The following is a 27,032-nucleotide window of genomic DNA, read 5'->3' as shown; positions in this document are numbered from 1 at the left end:
GGTCACCTAGCAACCAAGGAAAGCAGGATGCAAGGCTGATTTAGTGAGGCACCCAACAGATCTACAGCCTTATGGCTACAGGTTCCATTGGAGAAGTAGAGTATATATTCCTCCCAGGAAAGGCAAGAGAACTGGTGTTGGTTCCTCACTGATAGTAGTACTATGTGCAACAGTATAAGCCCAGTGGGTTTCAGTGCTTCTCCAAGGGCTCTGAAAGCATGGAGAGTGTCCTTCGTATCCTACAATCCCTGAAAACCACAGAAAAGATATAAAGACATATGCCCTTTTTATCTACCCTTTGTCTTGCATCCACTGTAGTGTGCACTTTGGCTAGACTGAGGGAGAATGCACACATTGTGTACTCTTGTCCAGCAGAACAATGAAGATCCTTAAAGGCACTGCAGTCCTATGAACTGGAACATGATGCTTTGTTCCTATCTATAGCAGATACCTACGCCTTGCGTCTCTGGAATAAAATGAGATATTACTATAGAAGACCTATAGGACTGAGGTTTGTTTTAAAGCCTCCAAAAGGCTTCCATTCCCAGGGCAGCAGGTGCAACTCTTCAGTTATATAAAACCAGCAACACACTCCCCATGGACCACCTACAGCTCCACATCCAGCAAGCTAACCACTTGGGGGATGTAATCATTTAAAAAGAAAGGGCAAGGGTAGTAATAAACACTACTCGTCCTTGTCATTATGTTGTCCCAAGCACCAGGATGACCATTCAAATGTTAGCGTATTGGCGGAAATGCGTGGGAAAATCCCTCCATCTTGTTCTTCAGAATGAACAAGAACAGAGACTGAGCTGAGATACCTGGATGGGGATGGGTCTTATATAACCAGGTGAGTCTCACCTTGGTTCAGTCCCTTCCTATTGGAAAGGCTTTGGCAGTCTTCCTACACATCTCGAATGCCATCTCCAGAATTCGAATCCCACACCATGGAGCAAGCTCCCAGCTCCAGCTTCCCCACAGACTCGAAACAGCTATGTCCAAGTGAATGTGGCCAGGAAGCTCATGGCATGGAAATCAAAGTTATGAAGGACACTATCATATGATGAGCACTTGGCAAACAATAACGTGTACTGCAACCGTGTGGTGTCCCTAGACAGAGGCAACATCAAGAGAAATGCTCATCTCATGTCACACTGTTCAAAATGGCCAACCTCAAAGCCAATGGGAAGAAAGCTAATGGCTCAACTATGAGTCTCTAATCTGGCCCTTCCATCAGGTCTTGACTGACCCCAAGAATGCCAAGCTTTGTTCTCTACAATACTTTGATAAGATTTTCCAGAGTCCAAATACCACCCAGGTACCTACAGCAAAGTTTAAGAGAAGGAGGAACTTGACCTTAGGATCCGGAACCTCTTAGCTATTCATCCTAAGTTAGACTCTGATCAAACACACTGGTCCTAGAGCTTTCCATCCTAGGTCCTGGGTGTCCCAAAAGTGTACCATGTAAGCTGGGTGTGCTGGTGTAATGACAGCACTTGGTAGACTGTGAAACTGAGGTCAGCCTAGACCACACAGTAAAAGAGAGCTTTTCCCCAGGACCAAAATGCTGATTCGCACAGTCACTGCATCCAAAGCTTCATATTTTATGCAGCAAAATCAATTCAATGCATGCCATGGTTCTGAATCTTTCATGTTTTTAAGTCACACTCCATGACAGCAGACACTCATGGTAGAGTGGATCTAGATAGGCATGCTTACTAGCAAAAATGCAGAATAGTTACAATAATGATAATAATAATAATAATAATAATAATAATAATAACAACAACAACCAACTCTTTCATCATGAAAGATGTTTGTTAAAAGAGGGGTCCTACCCTATAATCATTTGTAGGAAAACTCCCTACAATTCATGGATCTGGGGATGTGTTTTTCCCAGGATTGGGGCTGGTATTAAAGTTTCATGCTTTGACTCCTTAACTAACTTGGCTTCTGTCAGATAAAGAACTACTCGAGTCATCCCGTAGGGATAGGACACGCCTCAGCTCATCTCAACTATCAGTTTTGGTCAGGGGGAGGATGGGGCAGCTCCATCACTGAGGTCTGTTTTGGTCAGGGGGAGGGATGGGGCAGCTCCATCAGTGAGGTGCTGCTGCATGAGCCTGAGAACCAGGTCCATAGAAAAATGGATCATGGTGGCCTATGTGTAGTTGTGGGCAAGTCAACTTATGCTCTGTGCTGAGGGGATGGAGACAGAATAGATCCCATGGCCAAACACCCTTGCCTAATTAGTGAGCCCCAGATACCAGTGAGAGACCCTAACTCAAAAAGTAAGACAGACAGCTCCTGGCCATGACCCTGAGAGGCTTACACAAGAAGTGGAGAGGAAAAAAAAATGTATGGAAATCTACTTAGGGTGAGTCAAGTTTCTGGTATGTATTAACTCACTAATTCCCACTACAAGCCTCAGTAGACTGGTTACTGAACCCTCCTTGCTAATAATCCATTCAGAGAGATAAGACAAACTGCAAGGTCAGCTACTAACAAGCAATGGAGCAGAAATGCAAAACCTGAAGTCTGGTGTCAGAGACTGGGGTGGGGGTGGGGGCCATGAGAAAGCACACAGCACTAGTGTGAAGTAGAGCTGGGTTGCTCTCAAGAGCATCACTAGCCAATCCTGCTTTCTTGTTCTTATCCTTCATTGCCATCCCCTCGTTTGCCAGATGGTGCCCTTTTTCTCCAGAGGTCCATTTATATAAAAGAGGGAAAGGAAGGAAGGAAGGGAGGGAGGGAGGGAGGGAGGGAGGGAGGGAGGGAGGGAGGGAGGGAGGGGAGAAGGATAGATGGAAGGAAGGGGAAAGCTTTCAAGAAAGTTTATATGAAGCACAAGAGATGAATAACAAATCCTTGTTAAAGCATTTACTCTTCTGTCAGATACGTTATAACCACAGGGTAGAAGTGGGGAACAGAGATTCTTGTAGATTTAAAGCTAAAAATGGCGTGAAGAGGACCTGGGGGAAATCCTCCTGAACCTTTGAGAACCACATACACTGCATGTTAAAGTCTGCTAAACAGAGCTGCCTCTTCTCATCCTGGGTTTCCTGTTTGCCTGAGTTTGTTCTGGCGCGCCCCCTGGTGGACAGTAAGCAGATCGTCTCTGCAAGGAGAAGAAGCATCCAGTCCAAGTGTAGCAGCAAGTCCTAAACAGAGGGAAGGTGGGAAGCAGGCAATGGGATAAACCTGTTTTCTTTTCCCACTTCCAATAACACCCCTGAGGAAGTTTTCCTAGAACTAAAACTAATAAAAGCAATTTAAACTACAAGAAAAAAAAAAAGAAACTCAGATGTTGTTGTGACAATGAATCACTGTAGTTTTTACTAGTTTCCTTCATAAACGCTTTCTTTAAAAAGAAATCGACATGTTTTAATGATGCAGTCACACACATGTTCTCTTTCCATATAGTATCCATTGCAAGTGCGAAAATGGGATTACTCCACATTGTCTCTACCGCTTTGTTCTCTCCCTTGCTGAGAGGGAAGAGGATGGAGCACATTACATACGTTAAATCATCAAATAAACAGAAACAGCTGCATGAGTCTGGAGAGAGAGAGAGAGAGAGAGAGAGAGAGAGAGAGAGAGAGAGAGAGAGAGAGAGAGAGAGAGAGAGAGAGAGAGAGAGAGAGAGGGAGAGAGAGAGAGAGAGAGGCGGGGCTGACTCTGCACCTCAGACCTGGTCCGTTCTGATTTGGAGCAGAGGGGCAGATCTGCAAGTGTTGTGGGTGGCTTTGGGGTGGTCTAAGACCACCCTGCTAGACCTCAAGCACCAGCATGCAGTGCCCTGGGAAGTGCCCAGCTACTGAGGAACTGCTCCTCTCTCCTTCTGTGATGGGTGGTGTGTGAGTCTGACCATCTTCTCTGCTTGGGTTCTGGTTGATAGCTTTCAGCGCTCGCTCACGGTCTTCTGCTGTTTTACCAACCCTAACTTTTAGACAGCTGTGGTCTCTGAACATAAACCCATAAAGGAAGCTATGTGATCCCATGGAAAGACTAGAAAACGAACCTTGGCCTATACAGTTTAAGGGGAAAATGTTGAAACATGCTGGTCAAGAGGTGCAGTTTAGACAAGAAATGCCAGGAGAGTACCACCAAGCTGTCCAGAGCAGCGTTCATCTTCCAGTGCTTTCTCACCCCCTTCCCCACTCCTGACCTCGCCAAGGCATCGCTGCTACACGGTCTAATGAACGACGTTTGAGGAACCTCAAAAATGTATTATTACTGTCACTTTTCAAGTACATTTTCCTGCAATTCCATGATAAGGTAGGAAAACAAAAACAAACAAACAAACAAACAAAAAATAAACCCACAAAAACTAGATGTGCTATGCCACACTTAGAAGACTTTCCCAACAGCAGAAAGAGAAACACTTGGAACTGAGACTCCAGAAAGAAGGGTGCTGATAAAACTCATCTCCCAGGTGCAGCTGGAAAATTCCATTTTGAAAGGGGGATAATAAGACATCTTAGACTGCTCTACCCCCTTCTAAGGCACCAGTGCGCGCTTAGTGACTCTGAGGACCCTGACTCAGCCCTGTACCTGCCAATGCTGTAACCACACCCCCACACCCCACATCCCACTCCCCCACACCCCTACACCCCCACAACCCACACCCCATACCCCCACACCCCACACCCCCACACCCCTACACCCTCACACCCCCACACCCCCACACCCTTACACCCCACAACCCACATCTCACACCCCACATTCCACACCCCCACACCCAACACCCCTACACCCCCATACCCCCACACCCCACATCCCCACACTCCACACCCCACACTCCACACCCCACACCCCCACACCCCTACACCCCACACCCCACACCCCACCCGGTGTGCCAGAGCCTGCAGGGTGGCTGGAAGCCAATGGCTGTGGTTTTGCGCCACCTGTTGGCTATTTGTGCTCTGGGTTTGGGAGAGACTAGAGTGGTTTGTTGTTGCTGTTCCCCGGTTTGTTTTGATATAATAATTTTGATCATGCTTTCCCCCTCTCCTAAACACTCCCAGAACCCTTTTCTCTAAGTAGCTGAATTTATGTTTTTGGTTTAAGTTCATGCTGCCTCGGTTTGAAACAAGACTGTATCTAGAAATTGTTAGAAGCGGGGCACGCAGGTGTCAGATGGGAAGACAGAACGTGCAGCTTCAAGGAGGTTGAGAGAGGTAAGAACAGTCCCCCAAGGACCAAGCCCACACAGTACCTGATAGAGAGTTCACAAGACCATATGCAGGGCGGGGCTTGGTAGAGCACACCTTTGGTCCCAGCACCCCAAAGTCAGAGACTACACCCTGGTCTACATAGCAAGTCCCAAACCAGCCAAGGCTACATTCTGAGACCCGTCTAAAACAGGAAAGAAAAATAAAAAGAAATAAAAGAAGCACAGCCTTTGTTTCTAGGGATACAGCAATCCCTTTGCCTGTGTCCTCCATTGGTTCCCAAAATAGGAGAAACTAGATGTAGCTTGAATCCTCACTAACATTAGCCAGGATCTCCTTCATCCGGAATTCTACAGAGCTAAGATGTGCAAAATTTTAGGAACTGTGATGAAGCAGAAAGATACAAGCCAAGGAACTGGGTTAATAATACACCCAATTGCCACACTGTTCCAAGAGCGTGCAGTGCACACGAAAACCTTATAACTCACAAAGGGCGTGTCTTCTCCACTTTCCACAAACAAGACACTGCCCTCTGGCACCACAGGGACAATGCACCAGATTCTCCTTGTTAGTAGCATGTTGAGGTCTGAGGACATCCCTCCTGAGTCACTTCCTTCCTGGCAGGTCCAGGGGCTCCCACCCTGCTGTAAGGCAGCAAATGCCTGTACCCACTAAACAATCTTGGCTATGTTTCGCTTGTCATTACGGAGTCTAAAATTGCAACCGCATGGCTTCTCGGGGCAGCACAGGACTAAATCCATTTTCTTAGTGTTGTCAAATGTACAATCCAGTACAGCCAAGTCCAAGTGCGCTTCTATTTGAAGACATCTTACTTAACGGTTTCGCTTCATTTCCTTCATTTAGCAAATAGCCAACAGGCATTATAATCCATGCCTATAGGAAACTCACCAGAAAGACATGTTCTGCACTTTCTCCATATGGCACAGCAAAGCCCCTTCTACTTAGAAACCTTACCCAAAGTTTCGGTATCGTGCCATTTCAAGCAGCAGCATTAGTGGCAGAGATGAAAGAATGCAGCCTGAGATGTCTACAGAAAGTTTGCTTGCAGTGTGAGGGCCGGCGTGGGAGCCCACTCAGTGCCAACAGAGTCGCGTCCAAACAGATATAAAGCAGTTCAGTGACAGTTACGTATGTCTGAGGATAACACTGAAACGTACCTTGAATATTCACGCTGCAGCTACAAGTCAATTTAAATACACAGGAGAATTCTCAAGCGTGAAATCCATTAATAATGAAGTCTGACTATGTATTTCAACCCCCCTTCTGGTCTAAAAAGTGTTATCATCTTTCCCTCACTCTCAAAGCCAACTCTACCTTTTTCTTTCAGTGGGACATAAATGCTGGGCAGGCACAAGATCAGCAGCTAACCGAGGGCACAGAACACCCCAGCCCCAGGACAGCCTGTAGTTTCCACTTTTCCTACCAGCCTATGTCACAGTGTCACGAGTCACTAGACACCATTTCAATAAAAGCAGTGACACCTTTTATAAGTTCGTAATGACAATGTCTAGATTCCTGCACAGTTTCCATGCACTAACCCTCCCTCAGAACAATCTATTAGTCGTCTGATAATTGTGTATACACAACTTATTGATAGTTGGATACTACACCTTCCTCATTTTTATTTTGGGGGGAATTGAACCCAAAGCCTTTACATGCTAATCAAGTGCTCTAGCATTGCGCCATGGACAAATATTTTCTCTGAAGACTTAAAAGAGAGATCTGATTTGCATTAGTCATGTGCTGGGAGGGGGTTGACTGTCTGAATAGCTTGGACTCAGGCACCATGGATGGGGATACAAAGGAAGGAAAAATAAACAAAGGTCACATCGTTCCTGCCCTCTACTCTCAGGAGGGCAGCAAGCAGGAAACTGGAATTATGTATAATCATATTTGTGTGTGCGTGTGCGTGTGCGTGTGTGTGTGTGAGAGAGAGAGAGAGAGAGAGAGAGAGAGAGAGAGAGAGAGAGACTGCGGGGCTGCCTCTAATCACTTGAGAAGACAGAGATTCTCCATGTAAATCCTAATTCTAAAGAAATATATTTCCTATCACTTATTATCTTTTCTGCTTTCTCATTTGATTCTTTTTTAATTTAAAAGCCAACTCTGGAAAAGTGAAAGGCGATGTCTAAAACTTCTCACATTAAAGCAAATCACAATAAATGACAACTATATTTTTATGTTTTATTTTTAATTTTTTTTAGTTTAGTTTCTTAGCCAAGGTAAACAGAATGAGAAGGCACTAGGGGAAAAAATGTTTTAATTGATTTTATCATCTGCCCTGATTGAGAAGCAAAACGAAGATCTAATGAAAGCTACCGACACTGTCCCCAATGACTGAACACATCAAATGCTCAATTCACAAACCCATAAATAAAAGTCAAGTCAAAAACCAGACACTGTCAGAGCCCTAGCTAGACATGTTATTGTCGCCAAGTATTCAAACTGTCTCTCGAAGTCCTTACTGACAGTGAGGTACAGCTCAAGCCCCGCGGGTCATTCTACAGACGGCCTTGTGGCTCCCCCAGGTCATTAGGAAGGCCAGCATCCAGTGCCACTGCCTGCTTCTCCCACAGAGACCCGGCGCTTGGACACTAAGAGGCATAACCACCTTACAGTGTCTTGCAGCTTTGTTTGAAAGGAGGTGTTTGTGTAGCTACAGCCACACAAGTCATGTAGTAACTTCACATCGATTCTTAAATTCGGAACTATATAGTGAAACCCTGACTTAAAGTGTGTGTGTGTGTGTGTGTGTGTGTGTGTGTGTGTGTGTTTCTGCAATTATTTTATTTGGAAAGCCTGTCACTTTGGGGAGCTGAGCTAAGGAATATGAAGTCCATCTACCCATTCCATTGTCATCCTTAAGAAAGTTGTCCTTTCTGCCTTGGTGGAGCAGCAGCCCCTTCTACACTGGGGTCATTTTTGGTTTGAATGTCAAATAGCCCCAAGTTAGAATCAGCCATGTAAGAGTCTCACTGAAATACCTGTCCTGATGGTCTTGATTGATGTAGGAAGACAACCCCCAAACCACACGCGCACGCACACACACACACACACACACACACACACACACACACACACACACCACGGGCTATTCTGTTCCTCTAGAGAACTCTGAATAATACACTGGGAGAACTCAGAACTTTGCCTGTGATTTCCAAGAGACATGCTTCCTAAACTGAAGGAGGCCCCAGCAAGATCTCTGTCAGCTTTGGTAACTTTAAAACAGAAAGATGGGACCAGTTTGCAGCGAAGGGAAGCAAGCATATATAAATGCTAAAAGACAGGCTTCATAGCCTGTGGCTTGGAAACGGGAAACGGAAGCTGAAATGTGGCCCACTATAATGCTATGAACCTCTTATCTTACTGGTTACCTGTTAACTCCTGGGCTCTATCTACTTGGAAGAAACAAACTAAGAATCCTTTCTATAAATTCAGAAGGAAAAATACTAACCGCATTGCTCAGTGTTCTTTCAAGTTCAGAGTTTGACAGACAGGACAGTGTTTGCTTTGGACGCACAGAAAGAATTCAACACGGGTCAGCTGAGACCATGGTGGACAGCCTGCAGCAATTCTGCAGAATAGCCACTAGGTGGCAGAAGAAACCTGTGAGTCTGTGCCTAGGCTTTCGGCCTGGGCTATGTGTTCTCTAGTGAAATATCAGCTTGTCAGGAGGGTTGGCTCATTTTCAGCATAGATCATTACTCAAAAGTCTTTCCAATTTCTCAACAGTCTGATGCAAGACCGTGGCCTAGGCCTGGGGATGGGCTTCTAAGGAAGTTTTGAAAGTGAAAAATCAAAAAATTGTAGAACAAAATCCAGGAAATCATTGTCCCCTTTGGGCTATTCTCTACCGAACGGCTTTTCTTTCCACCCTTAAAATAACTTTTTGAGTCTTCAAGGAAATTGTCACATAAATCTGAGAGTCCTTAGAGTCATACCAAACTGACTTTCAGTGAAAAAATTCCACCCCACCCCACCCCCCTTTGCCTATCGCATACTCAGGAGACAGAACTTTGCAAGACGGAAGGTCAAGTGCCACCCACCGCTGAAAACACAAAGTGGGTCAGGATTGAGCAGACAGACAGAGCACACAGACCCCGGGGAAAGGGACTCATCCTGGGCTTGTGGTGTAAATACATCGGCTGCAAACATGAGGAGCCCAGCATCCTCTGGCCTCCAGGCTACACTGTAGGCCGACCAAGGCAGATGAGCAGTGCACAAAAGAGGGCTTCTTAGAGAGTTTGGGCAGACAGGACCAGACGGTCCTGCCCTGTTTCCATGTGAAGTAATCATGCCTTATCTACCAACCCAGAGGGGAAGCTCGGAAGGCAAGGACAGAGGCAAGGATGGAGAAGAGGGTGCTGTCCACCTCAAATGGACCGAGTGTCTCAGGAAGCAACAACGCAAAGTGGGGAGGTGGCGTGAAAGATACAGGAAGTGTCACTAGCCGACTCAGGTCATCCACATTGTCAAGTGGACGGTCAAAACCAATAAGCACTCCCCGAAAATGTTAAGTTGGCTGCAAAGATGAATATGTTATCAATAAATACTCTACTTGAAAAGACATTAGCATCCAAAATCAGTAGCTTGAACTTTTTTAAAGTAAAGAGACATTATTAAAAAGTTGAAAAAATGGTCACTTTGACAGGCTTTGGATAAAAAGCTAATTATTGGATGCTTATACAAATCGATCTGGCACAATCTGGCACACAGTCTGGCACAATCTGGCACAGTCTGGCACAGTCTGGCACAGTCAAAACCCTAGTGGAGGGGCTTTTGTTTTGTTTTTACAAAAAAATGTATCTGAAATAAGAACTATTGCCTGCTGGTTCCTGAACGTCAAGCCAGCACCATCCTGCTTGTATTGTGAAGGTGAAAATGGAAACCTAATATTGACAACTGCAGAAGTTCAAGTTAGCTGAAGGTCACTCTCAAACTGGTGACGCTGTCTATAAGCAGACAGCAAACATAACAGAAGGTTAGATTCAAGACATGTTGCACTCCGGTCTATGAAGTGTGCGTGTGAGTACGTTTGTGTGTGTAAGAAACAACCCATGAACAGCTGACACAGAATAAGACATTTGAAAAATCATCAACTATATATAAATCTCACAAGATTCAACTCCAGGAGACTTCCGACTTTCTCTGGATATGGAATCAATGCGTCTGAGTAATCCAGTCACTAGCCCAATAATAAGATGCCTCCGAGAACTGTCACCATTCATCCCACTCAAAGCCACGGTGGCTTTCGAAGGAGGCTGGGGAAGGTTCGATGGATTCCAGCCTGAAACCCTGCTACACTGAATCAGAGCTGGATAAACAAGCGATGTATTAGTCACACTTGCACAGCTTATTCCGTTTCCACCGCAGCCAGAAGAGATTTCCATGGGATCCTATTTAAACCAGCGAAACATCTGGCAATGTGGAAATCATTGTGTAAAGCACTAGAGGACCACACGCTCGATGTGGCTGAGGTCAGATGGGGAGGCTGGGAGGGGAGCGCGCACTGGAGACAGAGTACTCACAATGAAGCCAAGTTTTTTATAATCCCGGGTGTACATGGACTTGCGTTTCTCCATGCTGCCGCTGTTGTTACTGGGTTCTGACTCCGCATCAAAAGCAATCCTTCGAAGTTCGAATATGATGTCCCTTTGGGCCTAAAGGAGTGAGAGAGGGGGAAGAAAAGAGGCCAGAAGAAAGAAAGCTGCTTTAACTGTGTGTGACAGAAGACCCCACCCCCACCCCGAGTCTAAATGAGTCACTGTATTCAGGCGAAGCAGAAAAAAGACAAGCCATGGACTGAGTTAGAGAGCTCTACCTCCTCTCTCTGCTCAGACTCAGCATTAATCTCTCCCTCAGCCAAGTCATTTGGAGCAATGATGAATGTTATCTAGGGCGGTCCTACATAAAAGCGCTAAATACAACGGAAGGGCTGATATTGACGAGGGCTAAGTGGGAGACTGAGTTATGTTCTGTTTGAAACAAAGTAAGAGGTGCACGTGGTTCTTGGGCAGTGTTGGAACAGGGAGAGGTCTCTCACTCAGCCAAGGCCAATCTTCATAGACACTAGAACAAGGTAAAAATAAAAGGAATAGCCCCAAGGCAGAAACAATGCCAAGTGTTCTTCCAGGGTGGAGTGCTGTGTAGACATACAGTGCTATGTTCTTAGCCTTAGTCAGGAGCAAACTACCAACATACTACCATAGGGAAGAACCCTACAAACTCGCCACGAGACTGTGTCTCCCAGAAATGTCAGGGAAGCTGCACCAAGGAGGAATCACCAGCACAGCTGCTTAAAGGACGAGGGTGACACCGATGGACATGCTAACATGGAAGGTGGAAGCAGGAAGGCAACTAAGGAATGTTAATAGTAGGAGAAATAATCTTCCCCAGGGAAGGGCACACCAACTGGTTACCTAAGACCCAAGGGTCAGCCCAGAAATCATACATACAAGAAGTAGGTTGTATTTATGTATGGAAGAGTTCACATGCACATACATGCACACATATGAAACAATGCCTAAAGAAGCTAGGAATTTGAAAACTGGGGTGGTGGGTATATAGGAAGGGCTGGAGAGAGGAGAAGAGGGCAATACTGTAATTCAGTGTTACGATCTAAAATATAAATACTATAATAAAAAGTAAATATACTGAGTAGAACAGACTAGAAGGAAAAGGCAACAAGTACCATCTTTTTTCTATGCATCAGGGCCTCCTAGAAGAGTCAAATTAATAAAACCAGGATGCAGAGAGATGGCTTATAAAGAGCCAGAAGGGATGGGAGGAACGGGCAGGAGAGAAACTGTGGTTTCAGTGGGCACAGAAACTCAGCTTGGCAACATACAAAGAGGCCTGGAGAAAAACGCCGTGAGGTTACAGCAATGTGGCTGTGGGTAATGACTAAAACGATTAATTATGCTACGTGCCCCCAGAAACAAGAGGAAGAGGCTACAAATAGCATTGCTCCACATGAAGAGTGCTCCAAGTGGAAAGGTAACTGCCTCCCTCGGATGGGGCGGGATCACTGGCCCATCCCAGCCTCTCCATTGGTCGTGACTCTCGTGGCCTCTCGCCATGAATGGAGAGCTGCAGCAGCCACACATCCCACATGTGCAGCTCGGCATCTGCAGTACATCAGGCCCTCACGTGCCAATAATGAATGTTTTCCTTTCCACAGCAGCACCACTGTTTGACTTGAAAATGTGTACGGCGGGGGCAGGGCGCCCAGCTGCTCCCTCTCACCCCACCCTCCTGCAGGGAAGCTCCCCCAAAGCCTTCAGGATGGAAACAGAATGTTTTGTACACAGTGACAGAGGTAGTGGGGAGTTACAAAAGCTGGCCAGCCAACAAAAACACCAGCCTGGAAATGAGGGGGTGCGGCAGAGAGAAGGAAGAACTGCCTTTGGTCTCAGTTCCTGGAGAATAAAAACCACCCCCACTTGTAGAAATGGATGCCCTGTGTGGCCTTGCATGCCCTCAGCTATATGGGAACTTGATCTCAATGTGGTATGGTCAAGAGCCCAGGGCTGTGACTGCAAGCTCTTAACTGCAAAGGAAATACTCATGTGTATGGGATGTCATGGAATAATCTTGTTTTATTCTCTGATCCTAGGTCACCTAAACTTCAAAGTCATATACCCAAGTTCTGAGATGTCAATAAAACAATTACAAGATCATATAAGACTCCTGATTTGAGTGTAGCTAAAGGACAGACATTTGATGCACTGTCTCGCTGTCTCCGAATACATTTGTGTGGAGAATCCACCTACCTGGTCCTGGGGGTCCATCTTGGTCATCATCCTGTCTTCCAGAAGGTTAAAGGTCAGCACTTGGAGAACATATAACTGGTGTGCCATCTCGTTGTTGATGGCCCGCTGGGCTCGGATGACATGCTAGAGACAGGGTTGACAAATTTACTTTAAAAAAAAATGATTAAAGAAAAGACTCAGACCACAAAGTTAACTCTAGTCATGACTGAAATTCTGACGTGTGGGAACTTCATTACCCTTCAGAACTCAGGCCCCAGCCCCAGTTTGTAGAGATGACATAGCAGAATGCTCACTAGGATGGCTATGGTCACTTTTAGTGTCCCAAACATCCAAAGCCTGGTACCAGGAGACTAGACATTAGCTATAAACACCAGAGCCTACAGAAATCGCGGAAGTAGCCATTCCCGAACCTGAGTGGCACATCGCTGGAATGTCCCCCGAAGCATCTCTTCCATAGGAAGAGTGCAGACTGCGTCCCTCATTTTCCTACAGATCTCTCATGTCCTGGGTCCTCCCTCTTGTGCGACTCCCATGACAGGGAACATGCCTTCTTGTTGAACATACCAATCCTTTAGTGAAGCTTATGTAACAAGCTTTCTTTTAGATGCCTTTCAAAAGTCACTGTCCTTTTGATCTGTTTTTTTTTCTTTTTTTTCATACCTAAAGAATGTAAAACCTATATTTCAAATGTGTGTGCGTGTGTGTGTGTGTGTGTGTGTGTGTGTGTGTGTGTGTGTGTGTGTATTTTAAGCTTACTGAACTCTTGAATTACAACATCAGATTGGGTTGCTGGTGTTTGTTAGTTGGGTAAACATTAAAGTTGCCTCCTTCCAAGAACAGGTGCCTAGCTGGTAAAGAACCCTTTCTGCTTTGTTCATCTCTGAACACTGAGAAGATCATATTGTAAGCTTCTTTTCCACTAAATTTTAAGGCCCTTTTGCCAGAACCTTCCATATTTCCAACTACCTTCCTCATCAAAAAGAGCTCATACTGCTAGATCTGTTTGAGCCAAGAGTTCCTGGATATCTTTGCCTGCAAAACTAAGCTGAGGAGCACTGGATATGTTTCCTTGACTCTCCAGCAGTCTGAGGTTCTGCTCCCCCCACCCCCACCCCCACCAACACACAAGGCAGTGGCTACAGGTCAGCACAGCTCATGCCAACTCTAAGCTTATGCCAACTCTAAGCACTTTCCCCTCCTGGATGGGCCCTACTGACCAAACTCCAGTGTGTAACCACAGAAGGACCCACTTACACCAGGACACTTCTCCCTAACATGGTGGCTTCAGTGCACGAGTACTCACTGTTAAAATGATGTAGCGCAGCTGCTTCTGAGCCAAGATATTAGCCATCTCCTGCGAAAGAAAACAAAAACCACAAAGACTTCAGTTAGACTCACTGCAGAACCTGCTTTGTCCTAGGTGTGCTTCTTGACTGTATATCAGCAGTATTTCTTGGGAAATGGCCAATTAAAATTAATTTTTGTACATTCCACTTGGGTTATAAAATCCAGCTGCAAAAGCAAAGTAGGATTTTTTTTTAAATTTCTTTCTTGGTAGAAAAGAATTAAAAACTCAAACACTAGGAAGTACAGAAGTGACCCCACACCTCTGAGACTGTCTCTGTGCCTTCCACAGCTCTAATCATTGTTACTTTTCTTAACTTTATAAATTTACTTATAAAGTAGGTCCAGTTCAATAAGCAGATCAACCAAAAAATGGAGAAAAAGAGTCAAAAGTTCAAAAAAAAAAAAGTCTGCTGAAAGTCAGTTCTTTCAATCTGTGCAAGCTGAGAATGAACACTGACCCTAGACGTGGAGGAAGTTATACAAGAGAAAGAGTCAGGATTCTTGAAGGACTAACAGCTGGGCAGATGCTGTGCAGTGGAGTTCACACTCACTTTTTCTGTAACTGGGGCTAGGGCACTCATTGGCTGATATAGAGAACTGAAAAAGTGGACCTTAACCGAGTAACTGCTTCAACCCAGTTTGCCTGTGAGCCTGTGTGAGGCATTTTCTTCACTGCTAACTGATACAGGTTAAATCCCTGGGCAGATGGAGCTAGGACGTTCTAGCTAGCTGGTGGAGGGCATGGAGCTAGCCAGTAAGGAAAATTTCCCGGTCGCTTCTTGCCTTGGTTTCCTACAACAATGCTCTGTAACTTGTAAACTGAAATAAACCCCCACCCAAGATGCTTTGGTCAGTGTGTTTATCTCAGGTTTGAGTCTCAGACTTTTGTTATGAATAGTGACCAGCAGGTACTAAGGAAATATTAGTCAAAAACAGCTTTGATACGTTGAAAGAATATAAAAATACTGCTCATATTCAGGAAGACACCAAAATACTCTCTTTTTTGTGTTTGCAGGGGAGTATTTTTGGCATTGCGGTTCTCACTAAGTAGAAGGCGCTGAACTACCACTGCAAAGCAAAACTAAATTCTACCAAGACTAAAGTAAATTTGCAGAAAGCTGGGAGAATCAGGAGCATGTGGGGAGAAGATAACAGAAGGACGTACAGGCAGGGGTGGGCAGGAGGAGTGGGGTGAGAGAGCAGGGCCCAGTTATCAAGGCTGACAAAGGAAACGTGGGGACTTACAGTCAGAGGGCAATCAAGGATGTCAACATTGCTCTCTACATCAACCTAATGGCGCCATCGCCACCACACAAAGGACGGCAAGCAGAAGAGAAGAGGGGATGGAAATTCAGAGCAACTGTTAGAAGCTGGCAGCTAAGGTGGTACCCCCTGCTGACCCTCTGCACTGGAAATGGTGGATATTCTGTCAGGAGATGGCGGATGCTGAGGTTGCAGTAAAGTCCAAATTCAGTATGAAGTACTCTGCTGTGCTCTTGAAACCAAGAATGCAGGACGAGGACACCCCCATAAACGAGCTAAATGACAACTCAGAAGACCAGCCCTTCCACCTGAGAAGGCAGGTTCTCTTTCCACCTAAACAGAGGTCCATTGGCTCCGTCTGTTAGGTCTTGTTTATCTTTTTTTTTTTTTTGAGATTCATTTATTTTATATATGTAAGTACACTGTAGCTGCCTTCAGACACACCAGAAGAGGGCATCAGATCCCATTACAGATGGTTGTAAGCCACCATGTGGTTGCTAAGAATTGAACTCAGGACCTCTGGAAGAGCTGTCAGTGCTCTTAACCTCTAAGCCATCTCTCCAGCCCAAGGACTGGCTTATCTTGAGTCATATAAACAGAAGGATCAAAGAATCCCACGGTTCTTTTAATTAATTTTTAAAACTTCATAAAAATTATTTTCAAAGTTCTGTTTAATATTACCAGAAAGGCACAAACAAGAAAAGAAGGTGCAGCTCACTGATCTACACACTTAGAAGGAATAAGACAGTTTTCTCATGTCTTATTCCTTCTAAGGAATGTCTCACTTTAAACTACTTATCCACGGTGTGTTCTTCTGAATGAACTCCTCACGGACGTCGAGGATGTTTCATTCTTTAAGTTCGCTGCAAAGAGATTGTGTCTAGCACAGAGCAGACAAAGGGTTTGACAGGAAAGTCAAAACCTTTATACAGTTCTCCTTAAGAGGAGGAGCTGGATTAGTGAGAAAACAGAAGGATCCTTGTCCTCCTCGTAGATATGTGTCAACTGTGGGTGAACTGTCTGAACTCACAGGGAATACAGTATAGCCTTGAATGACACACATGCCACATGGAGATGTAGACACAGGTAAACTGACATGGGAGGTTGCCCACAAGTATCTCTATTAGTTTGAAAAATCGGTCTATAAATAAAAATAATGCACGTGGATGAATGGCTCACTTGGTGGAAAAACGTAGAAGTGAAAGAAATGTACACAGCATACAGAAAGAGTCATGCATGAGTGTGTTTGAACATGAGAACTGCAAGGGTCCACCCAGGGACCCCAATGAAGGAGTCTCACAACCTTCTTCATCTTGAATTTGTTAACTAAAGGTTATTTTCAAATAATGCTTATAAAGCCTTTAAGTGTTTGTAAACAAATTTGAAAGACATCTTCTCAACGCATCTTCCATTAAAATAATAGCACCGGAAAAAAATTTATCTGGCCACCTAGCAGCTGTGCTTTCTCCCACAAAAACCAAAGAACACATTCCCTTCATCTGAGCAGCAAGAAAGGATTTCCCCAGGAGAAGAAACAGCACAAACATTACCCCAAGGGGAGACACCAAAGCTTAGTCCTTCCAAATTCACTGTACACATTTAAATAAATAATAAAATCCTGACAATCGAGTGCTATGACTTGTCCTACTTGGGTGGCCTCAAGTAGGACAAGAAATTATTCAACAGAAGCAGAACTGATCCAATGTTCCAGGCTTACTCATCAGTCTTAAAGGGGATGTTCTATACAATTCAAGGTAAAAAATACTGCAGTAATATTTCAATCTAATGAGAGTGAGAAAGTGGGCCTTCTTTCTTCTTGACTTCTGGGATTCTCTGCTTGTGGGTGGAGCATTTAATGGGATTCTCTGTAGTTAAAATCAAGTAGGAGGCTGGGCTTCATGCCCTAGATCTCACTACAGTGGTGACCTGGTCAGGTTCTTCACTCCATTAGAACCTTGTTTTCCTCATTCATAAAGTGAAAATAATATGCCTTTCCTTTAATATGAAAATTATGCTAGTAAAAATGCCAATATCAAATATAGAACCATCTCAAATGCTCTTTTACATCTAAGGTCAAGTCCAGATAAAAATGTACACTCTTTCCTGCTGATAAAATCTAGAGGCATCCAGATAAACAGATAGTGTGAATCTCACTTTAAGGGCCTCCAATGAACATCCATAAGCAGCTCATTGTGAACCTGGATCGTGATCTTCGGGGCTCACGTTCCTAAATCACTCAGATATTTAAAATTGAAACACTGTAACACAATCTACTCAATGGTTATTAGAGGCAACATGAACTTTCCATAAGAAAGTTATATATATGTTGTTGCTGGTTTATTTCTGGGACTGAGTTAGTCATGGAATAATCTGAATTTGTGATGGATTCTGCTGTTAACTAGACCGATTTATTAAATTATTTCTTCATCTACTCAGTCCTCATATGTCCCAGCCAACCTTCAAGGCATGGTTGTTCTAGGAACAGAACTCCCAGAGGGGAAGAGGAGAGTTCCTAGCCCCATGCAGTCTTAGGACTAGAGAACTGAGACTCACCTGCCTCCTCTCATCCGGAGCTTTCAGGAAAAGTGCATTGATGACAGCTATGGTGTAAGTCTGGATTTCTTGGTCTGTCCTGTAGAGACCCAAACAACACAGGAAGTCAGAAGAGGCTGGCTCTGAGTAAGGTTCAGTATCACACACAAACACAGCAGTCCTTGCATAGAGAAAAAAGGAAGGACCTAGAAAATGGAGACGTAGAAGAATATTCCATCCCTGAGCTGGGCATGTAGACACACCATGGCTTTTATGTCAGTTGATCAAAAGATATCACCAAGAAGTGCATGAGGCCAGCGGGCTCACTCCCTCTTTATCTGATTAAAAGCAAGTACCCAGATACTGTGACTGTGCATCTGTCTGTCTGTCTGTCTGTCTCTCTCTCTCTCTCTCTCTCTCTCTCTCTCTCTCTCTCTCTCTCTCTGTGTGTGTGTGTGTGTGTGTGTGTGTGTGAGACTGTGCATCTGTCTATCTGTCTGTCTGTCTGTCTCTCTCTCTCTCTCTCTCTCTCTCTCTCTCTCTCTCTCTCTCTCTGTGTGTGTGTGTGTGTGTGTGTGTGTGTATGTGTGTGTTCGTTCAATGTCTGGTACATGTATGTGAGTAGTTGTAGATGTCTCAGCATTCCTAGGCTTATCTAAAAGAAAACAGCTTTGTTCCCATAGCAACATTACATGTTTTAAAAACTTGTTGGCAAGCCTCGTCGGCACTATCACAGTAGTAAATGTTGGAAAAATGTTGGCTTAAAATTTTGCTCTTCTCTGGAAAGAGGGCAGAAATCCTGAGGGAAGCCAAGTAGTAAACAGTGAATAAGGGCTCAAGGCAGAAGCCAAGAGCCTCAGAGCTACTCAGGGAAGGTACTGTTTCCTAGGGCTGCTGTATCTAGGACAGAATTAGACACCACACCTCCATCCTTAGCAAGGCACTTGGTGAACAACAGGCTTTTTTTCCCCCAGTGAAGGGTACTGTAAATGAACATTTGTGCCTTGACATTCAGAAACAGAAATCCAGGCAGTAAAATCAACATTGCTCACATTAAGAGACAGCAGAACCTGTGTCATTCTGAGTGAAGCTACGACATACAAAACCCATCCTACCCGGAACTGAGCTAAGTCCCTGAGGCCAAAGTCCACAGCTTCCCCAACTTACATTTTACTTTCTGCTCACACCCTACCTCCAAATGAATTATGCATTAATGCATTTTTGTAGTTTGGACTATAGACATAAGCCAACATCTTCAGTGTACTAAGAACTGCTGGCTCACCCCTTCTATTCCCCCCATCCATACTCCTAGGAATGGTTACACACATCCCACATAGTTCATCAGGTTTACTACTGAGAATAAGTAAATGTGACCTAAAAAAGCAGAGGTAGGAGTCACCTTGATGCCAGTCAAAATGTTTCCTAAAACATACACCTCCTTAAATCATTTCAAGAGACTACAATGTACCCTCATAGCCTTCCAACCAACTCACTTTTGATGTGAGCTAGTGCACAACATTTCTTCCACCAGCCAGTGCCCACCAGCATTTAAAAAGAACAAGCCACATAGTATAATAGGGTCCCTCTCAGTGTTACTCAGAAGCACCCTTCTAGTTTACCAAAGAGCATAGAAATGGGGGACCTCCTCAAAGATTGCAGGGTGTGAGGGCAGCTGTTTAACCTCCACATCTTACTCAGGCTTTTAAGAAAATGTTACACATGTTTTTACTCTTTAGCTATCTTATTGATCAAGCCTGAAGTCTGGTGATGGACAAAGCGGCCTTTAAACATTCCTAGTTAAGGTGACCTAGAATCAAAACCCCATGTGCCACATGTTCTCACTCCAGATGTGGATCCCAGCTCCAAACATTAGGTTTCAGTCTATAACCCAGGGTAACTAACTACTTAGAAAGCCAAAACAATTATGAAAATATTCAGTATCACAGAAAAGATCATCGGTAATATGTTGAGACACTGTTGAGAACCTAAGAGAAGAAAGTACCCTAATATGTCTTATGAAAAGGAAAACTCAACCAATGTCTACCAAAAGTTACCAAAGTTGACTGTATCCTATAGTCTAAGCTCTGGGGAGAGATGTCTGGTCCCCTGGGGATGTATCATTACTGAAGACATGTTGAGCACATCATTTAGGCAGTTCGCAATGTTTTCCTGGCCATCGTAGTGACTGCTTCCCAGAAACAAGGCACGAGAGTACCTAGCATGCTTACCCCTGAAGGTGAGGGATGAGTTGGCCAATGGTGATCTCCTGGGCTACCTTTTGGTAGAGGTCATGGCTGTTGAGAACCATTGACTCCAAAATGGCCAAGGACCGCTGCAGGATTGAGATGTCGATGGCGGACTTGTTCACGAAGCTCGCTATCTGCAAACAAGATTAGGTCACAAGTGACTATTCGTGCTCAGATGGTAAGACAAACAAAGAAGGGAAGAAGGGAACCAATAAAGCAAACTGGGAGCTCTAAAAAGTTCTGATGCTACTGTCAGAACAAAACATCCTGCAAAAGAGCAAGAAATGCATGGAGTCAATAATGCTCCTGACGCACCACAAAATACAGTTACTCATCTTATAATTCAGCAGTAACTGAGGGCCTCTGTAAGCAACATCTTCAAAGGACCAGCCTACCTGGTTTCCCAGGATTATTATTCTGAGTTTCAGTTTTCAAGAAATGGCATTCTTGTTAAGAGCAATTTCAACATTGCCAACAGCCCCTCCTTGCTAAGTCCTAAGCTTCCCCTTCATTCACTTATCCACGATCCATGACTTTTATGTTCTTATTGTATCCCTGTTATGTTCTTGAGGAACTCACATAAACCATACTTATCATTATAATTCAACAGGCAATGTTCTGCATCTACTTATTCTTCTGGTGCGCTCTCTCGCTCTCTCTCTCTCTCTTGCTCTCTCTCTCTCTCTCTCTCTCTCTCTCTCTCTCTCTCTCTCTCTCTCGTGTGTTTGTGTGTATATATACCTGTGTTTGTGTCTGCGTTTTCTGTCACTAAAGTAAATTCTTCTCTACCCTCTGAGATGTAGCAAACGGAACTCATTTACATTGGTAATTCTAACATAATAGCTTAATATGTAAAACACATCCCCTAAGAAATTAATCAGCAAAAGCCTAAATAGATTGAATCACAATATAAGAGGAAGATAGAACACAGGGTTAGAATAACAGCTCAATGCAGTCTTAACACATGAGCACCATAAAGGCTTTATTTTAGAGATCTCATTAAAAGTTATTGCTGTCTGTTGACAGCTCATATAAAAAGCGATTATTACATCCACACAAGGATGGCTTAAAAGCTGTCAGACTTAAAAGCTGCCAGACATGGTTCTGATGGGTAAGCACTTGGCTTCCTCTGCCAACACCACTTCCTCCCGTTGTACCATGTCACACACCCTCTGTCTCCCAACCCCCTCCATTTCTGAACTTGATAAAATCTAAAAGGCACCAAGGCACCCTGGCCATCTCCAGCTGCCAACCATGTTACAGTTACTACCCCGGGACCACTGGTAAAGGCAGGGGTGGGACACATGCTGACTCTCCAGCCAGATCCGTGTGAACCTCTGGCAATGAGAAGTAATGAAGGGGTGCAGCAACGGGAGGTTTTATTACCCCTTAAACTGTTTTCATCGCACAAACTACAGGAAGTCTGTGGAAATGTTAAGATCCTTAAAAGACCATCTCAGCTCCTCTCACGCGAAAGTGTTTACTGTCCCTGGCAAGCTCTAGCCTTCGTCTTCACATCTGTTCCGGTCTGCAATAGCCACCGTGTGAACACCACCTCTCTCCCTTTAAATCCACTGTTTACTGACAAAAGTCCAGCTGCCCTCACAGCTTTCATGGCTGTTTACTCAAGATAGGTCCCTTTGGGACAGAGTTCAAATGCCCTAGCGTCTCCTTCAACCCCCATTATTATCCCACCATAATACTTCACACTGGCATTAGAAAGCACATAAGGAGAGATCGTTCAACAATTCTCATCATCTTTCCATCAATTCTCTTATTCCTGGCGACCCTCCTTGCCTCTCTTCATTGAGATGTGCCTTAATGTCTGGGGAGTCTGCCTCCTGAGACTCTGTTGCTGCTGATACTACCAAACCCTTCAATCCTCATTGTCTTCTTTCTTTCTTTCTTCCTTCCTTCCTTCCTTCCTTCCTTCCTTCCTTCCTTCCTTCCTTCCTTCCTTTCTTTCTTTCTTCCTTTCTTTTTGTGGTACACTTTAGAAACAGTTTAATCGTTCTTTGTGAATTTCACACCATCCACCGAAATCCCACTCATCACCTCCTCCCCTCTTACCTGCCCTCCAACATTGCAAACCACCCTCCCCCCCTGCAAACCCTCACCCAGTGGGGGGGGGGAGAAACTAATTGGTCACGTTCATTTCTCCTTTAACAATGAATATCCGTCATTTCTGCAACCCTAAAGCATCTCGCCTAATGGGCATCTTACTTAAACCCAGAATTGGGAAGGGGCCTGGTGAAAAGTGTGTGCCCAGGTTGCTGAGTCCTCGCACGGTCCTAAGGCAAGCACCAATTGGGCTTTAAATCTGACATCTTTCCTCTGTTGTTACCCATCATTTGTTGTAGCCAGACATTTAAATGGCCCAATTCTTTCCATCAGAAATGATCGAAGCATACGTGCTGTCTTCTTCCAGGAAACTAGAGACAAACTCCTTAACTGTGACAATACAAACATCCCGGTGACCAGCTTATATATTATAGACTGGAGCGTAGCAATGGGAGATTGCGGGTTACCTGGCTAGATTTTAGAGTGCTGCCTCTCCCCCACAAGATTATCAATACTTCCTGGAGCTTTCAGCTTCTGCTCACTGCACCACTGAGCAGGCTGAACTTGGAAAGCACAGACTGGTAAAAGCAATTTTGTATCCAGAAGGCAGTAACACTGGAACATTGGGTAATAAGAAATATATTCTGCTTCTTTGTGACACTCATTGAAGCAAATCAATACTTAGGAACAAGGTTTGGGAAACTCTTCAGAAGGTAACGGGCATGGCTGGAGCAACAGCACAGGTGGTAAAGTCTTAGCCTCAAAAGCCTGAGGACCTGCGTTTGATCCCCAGCCCCCATGTGAAGAGCCAAGGGCTGGAGAGATTGCTCAGTGGTTCAGAGCACTAGCTGTTCTTCCAAAGGTCCTGAGTTCAATTGCCAGCAACTACATGGTGGCTCACAACCATTTGTAATGGGATCTAATGCCTTCTTCTGGTGTGTCTGAAAAGAGTGACAGTGTACTCACAAGCCAAGTGTAGTGGTGTGTGTACTTGTAATTCTATCCCTGAGGAAAGGAAAATCAGGTAGATTCCTGAGGAGTCCTAAAAAATTCAGTATGAATGTCTGCAGAGGAACAACACTCAAAGATGACCTCTGACCTCCCCACAACACACATGCATATACACCTCAACACAGGTCTTCACCCTCTCTCCCTCCTTCCCAACCCAACCACATATATGGAATGTAGGTGACATCAACAGGATGTAAAAATGAAAAGCAAAAATACTTTTTAGGTCTCAAATTTCTAGAATGTTATCCAAACTTCAAAAGGCCATCCACAGGGCCTGCAGAGACAGGAACCTAGCATAACTGTCCTCTGAGAGGCTCCACCCAGCAGCCAATGGGAAGAGATGCAGAGAGTCACTCCCAAACATTAGATGGAGCTCAGGAGTCTTACAGAAAAGCTAGGGAAAACATTGAGACACCCAAGGAAAACAGGATCTCCACAGGAAGACCAACAGATTCAACTAACCTCGACAACTGAACTATCAGCCAGTGAACACAGACCCCCTGCACATGTGTAGCAGATGAGCAGCTGATCTTCATGAGAGTCCCCCAACAACTGGAGCAGAGATTTGTAGGTTTATGTTAAGGGGATACATGATTGGACATTAGAGAGGTAGGTGGGGAAAGGTCCCAAAAGCAGAAGAGGAACAGTAAGCGGAGATTGAAGGAGGAAGAGATTCCGGAGGAATGATGAAGACAGACGCATATGTTTCTCTTGGCCGGTGTATCTATAGCTTGATAAGGTTGTTTTTATCATTTCTTGGGGCTTCTATAGGTCTATCTATCTAAGTGGGCAGTTGATATCTTTGTCCATTGGCTGTAAGCTTATTGTGTAGAGGGTTTGTGGATTGGAAATTTAACATATAAACCTGTTTGATAAGTTACTGGAAAGTGGAGTCGTGTTTGTACTGGGCAGTGGAGCCAGAGAGAGTTCTTAGAGGCAGTGTGGAATGCCAAGTTAGAGATCCCAACAGTGCCAGATGGCCCCTCAAGAGCTGGCCTCCCATGAATGAAAGGATAAGCCACTTTTTAATTTTTACTGCAACATGGGTTGTCCCTGAGCCTGCTGCCTGCCTGCTTATGGTCTGGGAACCCCTAAATGGACAGGATTGTATGACCTCAGTTGGAGAGGATGTGCCTAGTCCTGTAGTAACTTGGTGTGCAGTAGGAATGGTGCTGAAAAGTGACACCCAGAGCTGGAATAGGGGAAGGACTTGCATGAGGAGAGGAAGGTCTGATACTGGGTTGTGAACAAATAAATTTAATTTTAAAAAAGTAAATGAAACATTAGAAAACAAACAGCAAAAAAAGCTATCCATAGGTAAGATAAAACTGCACTGTGAAAATTTTGATTATCCTTGTAGATGCTCATAAATCTCTCTAGAAGGCAGAACTCACTGGGTCAATGAAGAGAAATGCCTGAATGTTCGCTCTGCATGGACAATATCTGCAGGGTAAGCCTGGTCCTCAGAGTCTGTGCTGCTGCTGTTCCCTGTAAGACAAGCACTGGTATTTTACTAAGCTTTGTTTATTTCCTGGCTAAGTTTTGCTGAAGAGGCCCCTGCATACAAGTCCAGGTGCTCAGAAGGCTGAATCTGGCCCCTCCCATGGATAAAAAAGGTTAACTTTACTCAGCAAAAGTAATTTTCTGCTGTTCTTTCAAACTCTCTTATCAAGTAGCAATGTAATAGAAATTAGAACAAGAATATACTAATGACACTGCCTCTAAAATTATTTCAGTTTTGATTTAAAATGCCAAGATAATTAGCTTTTGCTTACTTGGTTTTAATGTGATTTTTAAATTTAATTTAAAGTGAACTGTAATCGTCTTAACTAGTTAAAAAAAACTAAATTATCTCTGAACACTTAACTCATATCATATAAGGAAACAAATTTTTATTATTACTTTCCATAATAATTGTTTTATTATTATTTTAACAATGAACATTCCTTTAAAGGTATATTTAAATCAAATTTCACCATATTTTTTTCTGTATTTCAACTTCTGTGCTGTTCTTTAATAAAATAAATAAATGCTTCTCGGGCTGTGGATATGCCACAAATAGAAGCAAGTATCACTGAGCTATGCTAGGTAGGCCAAGGAGGGCTGCTCAGGGGCCAGGGCAAGATAGTAGCGCCATGCCGTTGAGGAGAGTCTCCTTTTCTATGACCCTGCTGATGTACACTAGGAGAAGGGGGAGGAGGAGGAAACTACAGTAAGCCCAGAAAGCTAATGCCAGTGTGCAGACATAATTCTCAAAAGCTCCTACTCAGAACAGCATTGTCACTATCCAGCCAGAGGGTCTCGGACACATAATGAACAGGACATTGGGATTATAATAGAAACACTTGCTGTAAAAATGTCAGAAAGCATTAAAGTTTCTAAGTATAAAATTCCAGAACACCCAGTATCTTCATGTATGTATTTGTTTCTCTAGAACTTATTCCAGAAAGCCAAGATACAGCCAGCAACCCATGTTATGTCCTCATAATGTACTGTCTAGAGCCCCTGCCATCTTCAGAGAAATGATCTTTGTAAGACATCGGTATGTTTGGCTTGTCATTTATAAGAGTTTTCTTCTGAGTAATTTAGCCAATTGACAAGGGCATGAATTGTACTTACCCTACCTTTGCATTTGTAGATGTAGAAAAAGAAAGATTTAGAAGTATATTGGTTTCCAGTTAGCTCCTACCTCAAATAAACATACAGCATCTGCAGACACATAACCTGTGGGCCTTCTATTGCCAACACCCTTGGTCCAGAGACTATGTCTCTCTTCTATCTTTAATTTAAAGTAGTTTCCCAAGATAAATGTCAAATGAAAACACTTAATGATTGTTCCTTAATGGTGCTACTTAGTATAAAAATGGTCCCCAAAGACTACATATTTGCTTGGTCAAGCCCACCCAACCTCGTTGATGAACTATTTGGAAAGGATTAGGTGTTACTGAAAGTGTATAGGGTTAAGGAAGCAGACCACCTTACCTTCTTAATGAACGCCACTGAGAATGTATCCCACGACACGATGCCGTGGTCCATCAGCTCCACAAACGCTGTGAGAGTGAAGGACAGCATGTCTCCAAAGCTGCAAAACAAGAGGCATCAGTGTCACAGACCCCAAAGCTCAGCACCAGGAAAGATTCAGAAGTGAGAAGGTTTAGGAGACTCACATTTCCAAGACTACAGGGTAAGAAGCAGGACACGATTAACATACAAATTATGAGAAAGAGCAGAAACTCAAAATGACCAAGTAGAGCCAGAGACTGGACATGTTTGTCTCACATGAGTCACACTTTGGAGAACTATCCACTAGGCATTTTACTTAAGCCCTCTGAGACTCTTGTTTCCTCCACTGGGAAGCGGCATAGAGGGTACTTTAAAAGGTATAAAGGGTAATTGCTTTGGGTAATGAGAGCTTAATGAACTTCTCAGCAAATGGTAGATAATTAAGAGAGGAATTTTATGGCCTATAGGAATTAAGAAGAAAAATTCAAGCCAATAATTTTAAGAATATGACAAACCAAGACAATGCAGAGGCTCCTCTATCTTATTTTCTCTCTGAGGTCATTTCATGTTGACCCACAATTTCATCTCCTTGATTTAGAATC

General features: G+C 44.1%; 1 protein-coding gene across 1 annotated transcript in view; it reads right to left on the bottom strand.

Annotated features, from left to right (window-relative positions):
• The window catches only part of ELMO1 (engulfment and cell motility 1), a 318,208-nt gene that overhangs the window by 275,239 nt on the left and 15,937 nt on the right, over nucleotides 1-27,032 (bottom strand). Inside the window, exons 2-7 of the mRNA XM_080918030.1 lie at nucleotides 26,410-26,509; nucleotides 20,338-20,489; nucleotides 18,131-18,209; nucleotides 14,271-14,321; nucleotides 12,968-13,090; nucleotides 10,724-10,855 (exon numbers count right to left, since the gene is read on the bottom strand). Coding sequence (XP_080774156.1) covers nucleotides 10,724-10,855; nucleotides 12,968-13,090; nucleotides 14,271-14,321; nucleotides 18,131-18,209; nucleotides 20,338-20,489; nucleotides 26,410-26,509 — 637 coding nt within the window. The remainder of the gene's footprint in view (nucleotides 1-10,723; nucleotides 10,856-12,967; nucleotides 13,091-14,270; nucleotides 14,322-18,130; nucleotides 18,210-20,337; nucleotides 20,490-26,409; nucleotides 26,510-27,032) is intronic.

Source organism: Micromys minutus (assembly GCF_963924665.1).
Source record: "Micromys minutus genome assembly, chromosome: 6".
In the NCBI taxonomy this organism is placed as follows: Eukaryota; Metazoa; Chordata; class Mammalia; order Rodentia; family Muridae; genus Micromys; species Micromys minutus.
This window is presented reverse-complemented; position numbering and strand designations above follow the sequence as displayed.